At 39.9% G+C, this 12,163-nt stretch overlaps 1 protein-coding gene across 4 annotated transcripts in view; it reads right to left on the bottom strand.

Annotated features, from left to right (window-relative positions):
* LOC119653704 (GRAM domain-containing protein 2B-like) overlaps nucleotides 1-12,163 on the bottom strand; it is a 249,100-nt gene that overhangs the window by 177,000 nt on the left and 59,937 nt on the right. Inside the window, exons 1-2 of one of the 4 annotated variants that reach the window (XM_038058581.1) lie at nucleotides 10,862-11,026; nucleotides 2,358-3,092 (exon numbers count right to left, since the gene is read on the bottom strand). The exons of 2 other annotated variants lie outside the window; for them this stretch is intronic. In XM_038058581.1, coding sequence (XP_037914509.1) covers nucleotides 2,358-3,031 — 674 coding nt within the window. In that variant the 5' untranslated portion in view covers nucleotides 3,032-3,092; nucleotides 10,862-11,026. Of the gene's footprint in view, nucleotides 1-2,357; nucleotides 3,093-10,755; nucleotides 10,775-10,861; nucleotides 11,027-12,163 lie in introns of those variants that run through there. One more of the 4 variants, XM_038058580.1, reaches the window with a different exon arrangement.

Raw genomic sequence — 12,163 nt, 5'->3', positions numbered from 1 at the left:
TCATTGGTCCAAGGAAAATGTACTTTGAGCCAATGGGCAGGTACACTAGCATATTCCAGGCGGAAATTTACGCCATAGACAAATGTGCCTCCTTTAATCTGCAAAGGAACTACAGGGGGCAGAACATAGCTATTCTCACCGATAGCCAAGCAGCGATCAAGGCACTTAGGTCCAACCAGGTGAACTCTAAACTGGTATGGGAATGCCTTGAGAGACTGAATACACTCGGCTCGTCCAACAAGGTCTGGATACTTTGGGTTCCAGGCCATGCTGGGCTGGAAGGCAATGAGGCAGCGGATGAACTAGCCAAGAAGGGAGCAGGGATGCCTTTATACGGGCCAGAACCCTTCTGTGGAATCGGAAACGGTTTCATGGCTATGAATCTAAGAAACGAAGAAAAACGGTTGAGGGAGCTATATTGGGCGGGCCTACCAGGGATGGAGCAGTCCAGGGTGCTTATTGGGGGATACGAACCCATGCGCACAAAGGATTGCTTAAACCTCACCAAAAAGAACCTCCGAATCATAGTGGGAATTCTCACTGGTCATTGTCGGCTGAACTACCACCTAGGGAAGCTAGGGATATCTACGGACACTGCCTGCAGGTTCTGTGAGGAGGAGGACGAAACCTCTATGCACGTCCTGGGACAGTGTCCAGCACTTGTGCAAAGTAGGTCGATACATCTGGGAGAACACTTAATACCAGATGCAAAGCTGAAACTTCTGGAAGTGGGGAACATACTAAAGTTCCTAACGGTTACTGGCCTGCTTGAGATACTATGATCAACAGGTACACTATAACCAGTAAAAGGGGCACAATAGTTCTTCAAGGACGCGGTGCGACTTTCCCTTAACAAAATAATAATAATAAGTGAAATAGGAAATAATGTGATTAAGTGGACGTGGTAGTTATAGCGCAAACCTACATCGATTTCGTCACGACAATTCACCATATTGTCCGAGATGGCTGAGAAAGACGTATTCTACTGCCCATAATCCTCAAATAGAATTAGTTAGGAGTTAGGACAGGATTAACCAATCTTAGGTCCTTGGTTTTATTTTATAATAGATGCAAATCTAAGAATTGAAACAAATCAATAAAAACATTACCATATCACCAGTTCAAGTTCTATAAAACCCATTTTACAAAAAAACCGACGATCAAATAAAAAGAGCATTTTAAATAAAAATGTCCTGCTCCACGGTATTCCTATGTATTGCGAATGTCGTCGGCAAAGGATGTTCACAGGTCTTCTAAATAAAATGAAGAAACTACTTTTATATTTTACCAATGAAAACTTTCCGGTCATATTCCTAAAAGTTATCTTAACAACGAAACAGAGAAGACACGATGTTCCACAAGGAAAGGCTCTGGGCTTACTTTTCTAACTACTCTCTAACTCTCTGCCAACGACAGTGGACGCTAGTACTGAAAGCTTTGCTGACAACATTAACGCCTGATTACAGGCATATTCGGATAAGCTTGTATCCTATCTTATGGATAAGGCGACTGAAAAGCTTTCAACCGATAGCCTTAGGACAACATTTCCTATAAAAACAACAATTGAACATTCAATTATTTGCTATTTTCAAGCCTCATTTAATCTACGTATTTGTTGTTAGTGTGTGTTGCATCGAGAATGGTCTACTTGCGTTAGTATCTGTCTTTACAAGAGATACTCTGTGCGCCTATATCTGTTCTCGAATAACTAAATCTGTTTTTCAAATACACAATTAAAATCAGATGCACCTATTTGGCCCCCATCTAAAAACAATTTCAGCCTAAGAACCCTTAACGCTGATGACCATTCGTCAAGTTCCGCTAATTGGCGCCGTATAACGAATTACTAATGTAATGGTATGTTCGTGTCTGATGTGTACATATAATTGGTAATAACAATTGCTAATTTTGACGCAGCTAAATAAATTATAAATCTTCACATGAGTTGAATGGTAAGGTTACCGTCCACTAATTTATATTTAACAATCGATTTCGGCCAACTTTATGATGTAATTTGTTACTAAAAAATGTAATTTCATGTCAACAAGTGCAGCCATTTTCAACAAAAGTGCCTATGACAAGCAGGCGAACGGACAGGTAAACAGTAAACTGAATTTTACAATATAGGTTTCGTATACCCTGAAAAAGCGATTAGGATTGATGAAAGCCGTAAGGACAACAATAGGTAAAGCAGAAATTTCATGCCATATCAAGGCTAGAGTCGAATTAGGTTCCATAATTCTTATAAATTTGAGAGGGAAATGGAAACTAGGACTAAAAACAATGAAAATAAAAATAATATCCATTAAAAAAACAAACAAAACAAGTAATGCATAAATAAAAAAAAACAAACAAACCTTATACTGCGGCAACTGGAGCTGGTACTATTCCTTCTCCTTAATTGAACATCACTTTCACCTTCGTCCTTTTCCTCATGAACCGTTTCATACTTCTCACTTGATTGACTTGAACGACCCGAAACAAACACTTCCACATCATCCACACCTTCAATTTCACATGTTTCAAGTCCTGACTTTCGTTTTCTTGACTTTTCAAACTTTTCACTTCCACTACTCGAACTGCCCCCCTTAACGTGGGCATTTTTCGATTTTCTTTTAAAACTCTTTCCCCACAAACTATGAAAACTTCGACGAATAAAAGAGTTATGCTTGAAAGGGGATGGTATCGAAACAGATCTGGTCCGCAGGGTTCGCTCCGAATTGACTTCATGGAAAGGAATACCTGAGTCGCTTTTGCACCGAACGACATCCAGCTCTGTGTTATTCAGTATTGATCGGATGTTAGATAATTCAAGGATTGCATCCTTTTCAACGTCGCTGTGGGAAGTTTCACTGCGTACACTATAGGAACGTATCAGATAGATAGTGTGATGCTGACTAGACTTAGTCAGCTCACTGGTAGTATGACGGGTTTTATTTTGGTTAGTTTTTTCACTGTCGGGTTGCGGCTTAACGCGCAGTACAACCTCGTCCTCGGAATTTTCGTTACCGGTTCCATTTGTTAGTGCCATGGTTAAATTATATACAACTTGTCGCTACAACGCACTCAATGGTGGTCGAAGTAAGTAGAAACTAAATGAAATTAAAACAATTGAATACCTTTCATGCTGATTTCGGGGGGATTTTATCTACTTAATTAATTTATTCAGGAATACTTAGTGAGTACTGTAAAAACACCACACAAAGTTTGCCTAGATTGTAAATATAGTATATATTATTCCATAGTTACTTGAAATCGATTATTGCCGAACTAGATAGCATTTTGTTCGCTATTAAACCACAATATCTAGCAATAAAAAATAGATACAATACCGGATATACGGCACTGGAAAAGTATAATTTCCCAGGTTAGACAAATTTTGTTTAGAGATTGAGGAGTCCTAAGTCCGCATCCACTTGATGTCGGAGCGGACTAAATGGAGAGCAACTTGCTCCCACCCTTTGCGGTCCACGAACTCCTCTTTTCGGGTTTAACACCCAAAGTTCAAACATTAGTTCGCTTCGATCACGCTGCTCCTCTGATGAGTTGCGTTTGCCCTGATACGGATCACCAGGACAACAAATCACACGTGACAAAGGGATCAATTCTCAAGGAGAGTAAGCAATTCGAATCAAACTGGCAGTGGAAGGAATATAACTGCAATACCTGAGAAAAATATTGACCTCCATCAAGTGGATATGGAAATCTACAGAATAGATAGTAAAAAATAGGAGGGATAGGAGAACCAGGGATGGTCATCATCTCCAAACAAGTTGAAAAATGATATGCCGAAATTCTCAGAAGGATGAAATCAGATCTAAAACTGACCGGTTTTAGAAAGGAGACTTTTAATTTGAGCTTAAGAAATCCAAGAATGTAACTACAGACTGCAGACATAGAGACTAGCAAGCAGGAGACCGTTAAAAACAAAGATATAGATAAAATTACCGCAGACGAGGCTTTCGAAAAAGAGCACGACCTTGCCTTCCACTTCAGGAATCAGCTATATCTCTAGTATTGCCGTAGGACACCAACCAACATCGTCCGTTTACACAGTAGTCAATTTTTGGCAACAAGGAAGGTTGTGTGTCGACTTAGGCAACAAATGGCATTGAAGCCAAATTATAAATGCCTTGACTTCGGTCATATATCGAAAGGATGTACCAGTTGGAATACTTGCAGAAAATGCAGAGCAGAAAGCCATATCTATAAGGTGTGCGGAGCCGACCCGAATTGCACGTTGTGTAAAGAAAAGGACAACATGGACTACTGGCAAAGGAAAGACCTCAACGCAATTCGTAGGTTGTGTTGACATAGGCAAATATGTGGATATAATTGAATATATTATAATTGCCAAACCTAATCAAAAACATCGAATAGCTTAGTTGTAACAGCACTAAGCTCGCGGTTTTAATCTAACTGGCGAGAAACGGATTTGTATCGCGACTGAAAGTCGGATGCCAGTACATTTATCTGTCAACAAAATTATATTTTTTTGATCGATTATAATATCGGAAACACGGTGCTGGTATTTAGACCAGAAAGTCAGCAGCCCTATAAGCTTCTGGAGGCCCTTTAGGAAGTAGCGAAAAGGCACTATACTTTCCTAATATGAGCGCTCAAATGCTGGATGCGACTATAAAAACATGGAGGGGAACGAAATAACATTCCATTCGAAGCATTTACATAGCTGAACATATTGGAAACTAAACTAATTATCGAGAAAAAGTCCTGAGGTTATAGTGGGCCTAACGTACGTGAGCTATCACTAAGCAAACTGCATAACGATCAAACAGGAATGAAGTTCCAAAAGGAGCTCTCCCAAAATAACGTGCGCTGCTCGGATACCCAAAAAGGACTTTTATGGGCAGCATGTCTTCAGTCGCGTGAGCGAACAGTACGATCATAGGAAAGGACGCTCAGATTACCCAGCAATTCACTAGAGGACGTGGTTCTACTATACCCAAAAAGTGACTACTCCCCGATAATACTGGTGCGGCAATGAAATCTAAATGAAAACTTGGTAGCAACTGTCGAGAGGAAGCATACAGCGAATGGTGGGACAGTCTAAAAGAAATCATCCGAAGAAGTAAAAACATCCGAAGAAGTAAAAACACAACCACGGGGCCCCAGGTTTGGATTTCCAACAGCTGGCAGTGAAAACCAGTTCCAGCCTATTCACTGTGGATGTTGGTTACCTAATCCAATAAAACAATCTGGAGATCTAGTATTATATTGTCCGATGTATTTGATGTATACAGTGGGGAAGGTGATGCAGAGAGTCATCTACAAAAGGCTTGACCTGTTGACACGACCGCAGAGAGAAAATACGAGCCCAGAGTGAAAATTAAACCGAAAAACTGAGACCACGATGGAAATTTTACGGATCTTGGATGAAAATCGCGGTATATTCTGGTGAGAACTGTGCTATGTTGGCATTGGATGACAAAAACGTCAGCAGGAGCCGAATTGTTTGATTGTTGTTGAAATAGATGTTCGTAAATACTTGAAGAGTTTGATCGAAAATTACCAATCGCAGCAGGTTCTCTAGTATGGGACAAAAGAGGGCCCATAGACTACATCATAGCAAGGGGTACCGCAACACTCGCTACTGTCTCCTTCGCTGTGGAATCTGATAGATAATGGAGCTTCTCTTATAAGAAAAGACCATGATTTTGACTTTGTGGGTCTCTTTTCTATGGTTATTATGAGACGAAGAGAAATGGTGAAGTCCTGGAAGGAAAAGGCCGCGTTCGCCCCCGAATGATGAATAAATGGAAACGGTCTTGATGACGAACCGTACGTCGGCTAAAAGATACCTGGGAGCGATGATTGACGCCAAACTAAACTTTCGAGAACCTCTAGAATTACTTTACCAAAAGGGAGCCAGCGTCAATCCGGCAAGTGATGCAGTCCATTCTTCTATACGCGTTGCCTATATAAGCGAAAACGAGTGGAAACTCGTAGAGACGAAAGCAAGTATACTCGAATAACGGTCTGAAGGCTCGGAGTATCATTGGCCTTTTTAAAACGCCATATTCGCGCTTCAAAAAGAGAATACCTTACAATACAAGACTTTTGGATCGCATGATCGTATTATGAGGCCTCGAACGGTCAGTGAATGCATAACCTCATTTCTACTATTAAGGAATGACTTAAGCGAACTCACTAGGAGACCAACCACCATATTACAAAGTTTCTCGTAGGACATTTCTGCTAGAGACAATCGGTGCATTAGAGTTGAATAATTTGTAGACGCGGTAGGACAGCGGAATATACAAATATTTGATTTTTCATAATTTGAAGCGGGAACCAGACCAAATAGGTTCAGCGCAAACCAAGTAGTTCCCAAAAAAGGGCAATCTGGACTTATGGTGCACAACTTTGAGCTTTAATCTAAGATACTGCTAACAATTACTTTCGCATCGTGGTACTTTAGAAACTCCAGTATTCTTTGGTAAAAGACGGAAATACTTAGCTAAACCGAAGATATTCTGGAAATTTTGCTACACATTAGGGTCACTTGGACAGGCTCTTCTCACACAAAAATCAATACGCTCCCTTGAAGAGGAAAACATTCAGCCTTCTGTTTTCCTCTAAAACAAATAGCTGGCATCTCTTGATCTCCGCATGCTAGTGAAGAGGGTAAACAACAAGTGAATCTAAGTTTTGAATTTTTTTGTTCTTCTTTTTGTACACCAAAAATAACTTAATAACTCAACAACCAAAATAAAAATAAGTTTGCCGTGTGAAATCCTTCTTTTCTTTAATTATTTCCGAACTGTTAACATCGAGCAGAAACTGGCAAAGGCAAAAATAGGGTTGTCATTTATCATAGGCTATTTCACACAACCTATGACCACTAATTCACCTGGTTTTCAGTCAGAGGAGGAAGCAGAGGAGTAATCAGCTGACAAGAGCCAAACATAGAACCATGGTTATTGAAAATTTCGTACGTCATAGTATCCAAAAACATAGCCTTCTCCACATTAACTTTCTCTATCTGGAGAAAGCATTAGGCCACGTGCCAGACCAACCCGTCTGTGTCAATTTCTAACGCGACAGAAATTCATTCGATGGATCAAATTTCTTCAGTTCTAGGGTCTTGTCATTTCTCTGCATTCATGTCATTGATCATGTTACGCAGGAAAACCCTCAACATTGCTCTACCCAGATGATGTTCTCCTAGGTGCTTCACAACAACGCTGATCTTGGTCAAATCATTCAGGAATCGTCATCTCATTCAGCACGATCTAGGACGATGAAGCATTATTTACCTTATCACGACCTGTGATTACGAGACGAAATTGAAATTAATAAAAAAGTGGCTTCAGTCTTGTGTGGTCTTGCAGATCACTTACTGAGCATGACATCTGATAATAAGGCATAAACTGCAACAATAACTAACGAAGAGAAGGAGGAATGTAAAGTGTAATACAGATAATGGACGGGTATCATTTGACTTAGTGAATGATACGGGAGCTCGAATGGATGACGCAGCGTGAAAATTACTGGATCCTGGAGATTCGCCGGAATCTATGACAAACACTACAGCTTATATGCATTATAAGCGGATGAAATCAAACTTTTTGCTATCCATCCATCCCATTACGAAATTATAATGGCGGAGGCAGGTACAACCCCCAATACAAAAGATTCGTCAATCCTTTGATGAAGTTGTGTTGTTGTTGTGTGTTGGTGTAAGTTGCAGACCAGTGGCGCCTTATCATCAATGCATGACATGCGGTCGTCACGGAAGCCAGGGGACAAGCGTCGACGGATGTCGAAAGGACATCTCCGGTGAAGTTCAGGACAAATTCCGAAAAGCATGTAGAGAATTTTCAATTTTCGTCAACACCTGTCTGCGTCATATCATGGGAGTACGCTGGCCTGATAATATTGGAAACGAAGATCGGCGTACAGGCTTGGCACCCGTACGCAATGCGATCGGATTGTCAGTTCCGCCAATGACTTGGACACATATTAAGGAGAGGTGACAATTGCATTGCTGACTGTGCCATGCAGTGGTATCCACTCTGCCAGGATGGCCGACGAGTGGGTCGCTCCAAGGGTACGTAGTGCAGAACAGCAGAGAAGGAGTGCGGGCACCTCAGGAAGTCCTGGTTGAAGTTGCAGCGTATTTCGGGTAACCGCGAGCGATGGCTAGTAATTCTTGGTTTGAGTGACCAAAGAGATTCGCCATTGAAACGTTTGGCCGGCTCATCGAAACAAATCAACGTTAGCAATACCAGCAGAGAGTTGACAAAAAAGTACAAAAGTTTACCGGACGAATTATCCCATTTACAGTGAAACACCCAAATCAAATTCTAGACAAACTTTAACAGAAACTTGTTTTCTTTTGTACTCAGTTAAAACAGTATGGACAAAGCAATTCTAGATATTTTCAGAATGTAACATACGCGTAGAACCAGGGCCGATTATGGAGAAATTGCGAGGGAAGCGTTTTTGATGATATAGCGCTAATTAAGACTAGTGTTAACATTCAAGTCGATGAGGAATGACCCAAAATCCAATCGAAAGAGCGAAGATTTGATATATTAAGCTGTAATTTTAAAATCTCTAGGCAAGCTTACGAACGAAACAAGTGATGAACACTATCCACGAGTAGCCATACCCGTTGCTGAATGAGATAAGGGCTGAGGAAGAATAAGATGTTAAGGAAATCACTGAGCATATACAGCGGGAAGGGAGAGGCCCCTTTCTACAAGCTCTCTGAAAACTCGCTGCGGCTACCCTCTAAGAAAGTTATAGCATCCCAATATAAGGGTTTTTGATACATGCATGACAGAAAAATGTCCCCCCCTCCACTACTTGTTGAAAAACCGTGGCAGGGTCGTCTCTCCATACAAACTTGTGACGCTCAAAATGAGGCTATGTTGATATCATTAATAAGCGTATTAGTAAGACAGTTATCGCTGTAATATATAAGAAAAGTTGGAAAGCGTCCCGCGTCCCGCACCTCTAATAGTGGGATTACAAATTTAACCTTTACTGAAGGTTTTTTTAATGTGTGATACGGCCGACAGGTTACATTGAGTTGAAGAAAAGTATCTTGCCTGTGACGAATAAAATTGCTGGCTTCTTATTTATACGTAAATGCCGCCAAGAGACTCTACATCCAAATCGCAATGGAAAATTAATCCCATAATCACAAATCGCGTCATTTTTCAGAGATTTTTCGTGGCAGCTTGACATGTCTAAAAATAACCAGAAACTATACTACAACTAATGACGTACAAGTAACTATAATCTTCCCACGAAAGAGAAATTTTTCAATTTCCAAATTTCCTCACGGAAAACAATATTCGAATATCTCTTTGTGTCAAATGGAAACATTTATTTTCTATTCTCTCTTGTCCTATCTGCCAATATTTCGGAAATATTGCCAACTATTTTTCCCTCAACCAATGTGGGTATAATCTCATTGGCTAAGTGATCTGTATATTTCGAAACATTTATCTATTTTTATACAGAATTGAGAATAATATAGAAAGTGGATGAATTGGCAAACGCAGAAATTTATTTAGCTTTCGCAAAAAGAAAGGGCATGGGAAGGTCCCAAGTCACAAGATCTGAGACTATTGAGTGGTATCTTGTGCAATGTTTGCTGGTCTAAATAATAATTTGGCAACATTCAGGGAAATATTGAAAACATTTTTTGAATTTTGCTCAGCCTCACATTAACGGATTCATCAGTTTCGACTCTTCAGACAAGTTTTCTGCAAATCCAATCGCATACGTTGCATGGACGTAATAAGTGACGCTAAACAGAATAATTTATTGCGTAATTGCGTCGGTGGATGTAACTAAATCGCGTATGCGTTAATACAATATGGAACTAATGATAGCAAGCAACTGAAAACTTGAAAATACAACGACCACTTAGCATGTATCTAATCATCGCTAGCAGTATCTTATCAACTAAATTGCAGTTTATCGTAGACTATAGCTATTCTCCACGGCTCGTATCACATATATCAAAAATTTGTAACATAAATTTTTTATTATTTTATGAGGAACTATTTTGCAATAAATACACAAACAACTTTGCCCTGCGCCTGAAATAATAACAATATGATCCGATTATGATTCAACTACTTTTCTCAAGACACTCATTTAAGGTTCTTCGATCCCTAATTCATAGGCAAATGCGTTTCCGTACAAGTTTCACATGTGGATGCCTCGTTGAATACAAATAGTTCTGGGGACATGAACCCTATCCATTTACTAACATCGATTTCGTTTTCCGTTTTCCAAATAACGCTTCAAATTTCAATATAATTTTGATTCAGATCATGTATCTTTACTATGTATTCGTTTCAGCCTGGAATTCTACGGGCAGTTTCATTTATCTGCTTTCAAGTTTCAACGCCGTCGCTCGTTTGGATCACGCAATTTTTATTATTTTATTAGCGAATAGGAGACTCAGCGTGAAACTTGTCGCCCAGATGTTTATGTTCATGTACCGAAAATGTGGGGAGTCTGCATGCGAAGTCATTTTATAGATAAATAATTATTTTTGGCAACACATAGATTAGGACTGAAGGTTTCACCACCGAAACCAGCATGAAGGCAATTGAGTTTTAACCGCCCCTGCTGGGGCCAAACTCAGCAGCTTAAACTATTCAAGTCCATTGAGTATCTGAACTCGATTTTAGGCCTAAACATCTCAAGACACTTTCAGACTTTGTTGGGAGTTTTACTCCTACTTCACGTTTATCATAGAAAGCACACCATAAACAACAGTAGAAAATGGACCCGTCACGCACAAACTATGTACTCCCGATTGATAAATACATTTCCAACTTAACGTGAAGCACTTTCTTTACCCGTTAATTACCGAGTTATTAAGTAGAAATTTTTTCGCGGGCCAAGTATTTAGTATTATTTATAATACCCCGGCTGGCTATACTAGCGAATGATCACCGCTTCCACGATCTTCGTAACCACTAAACAGTACAACACATACACTTTCGATATTCAGATGCTAGATACCAGCGTATCTGTATCTCCGTACCTTCATTAACGAAAACTTACTATGCGAAAATGTTGTTATTAGTGATCACGGATCATACTTGACGCCATATACTAAAGCTCCTCGAACGCCCATATCTCTAGAGAGTCAAACGTTCGGGAGGTGTGCGAGCTAAAGTCTAGCACAAAAGATTAGGAAAAGCTTTTGTAACTTCGCAAGCGAAGAAAAAAAGATCGTTTCACTTGAGAATAAGAAGTCTTTGCCAAAAAGATTTGCTTTTTTACAAAGACTCGAAACCCCACGTGCACTTCTTCAGAACGATCTCAGCACTTGGAGTAATAATCGTTAGATTTTCTATCTTCGTTCTTACTCGAAATTTTGAATATCTGGCGGGCACTGGATTGTAACGATTTTCATTAACAACCGGTGAACTACGACTGCTAACTAAAAAACTCAAGTTGTAATGTTTGGGGGCTGGGAATATAAACATCATTTCGAGGCGACTGAATTAATATGTTAAGTCGTCAACGGCGACTAGCTCTTTTCGCACACTTTGAACATGAATGAGCTTCAATTTTCAATGACGACATCAAAAAATACACACGTGATAAAGTCGAAGACAAGTTTTGCCGTACACAGCGGAAAGATAGCCGCATGGATGACTGCAGATACAATTATCGCTTTATCAATGAAAACGCTAGAAGTCACTTGGGTATGACACTACAGAGGAAGCCCAAGCGGTAGTAATGCACGAATATAAGGAAATGGTTATGATGGTCAATGTCAATAGTAGGTAGCCGAAAAACAGTTACTGCCGTAAAAGCGTTTAGCCGCCAAACTACATTAGTCATGAGACTACAATACCCTAACATTGAAGAAAGCAACTTGTCTAATCAGTGACTATTTCGCTTAGGTCATTAGTCAATTAATTAGATACACCTTGTTATCAGGTATACACAGCTGACAGGTAATACAGATGGTATCTACGGGGTGGATTCTTCGGTAAACTAATAAATTCCGCTCTATATAGAATTCTTTACACCTGTTTGATAACATTGTCCCAAGCAGGGGAATCAAGGCAAAGCCAATAAGATAACAGATTTCATAATCGATAAGGTCTAGGCTGAGGTTAGACGCGAATTTACTGTAGAATTAAGATTACATACG

The sequence above is a fragment of the Hermetia illucens genome, chromosome 4 (assembly GCF_905115235.1).
Source record: "Hermetia illucens chromosome 4, iHerIll2.2.curated.20191125, whole genome shotgun sequence".
Lineage (NCBI taxonomy): Eukaryota > Metazoa > Arthropoda > Insecta > Diptera > Stratiomyidae > Hermetia > Hermetia illucens.
The sequence above is the reverse complement of the archived record's forward strand: the minus strand, read 5'-3'. Positions and strand labels throughout refer to the sequence as shown.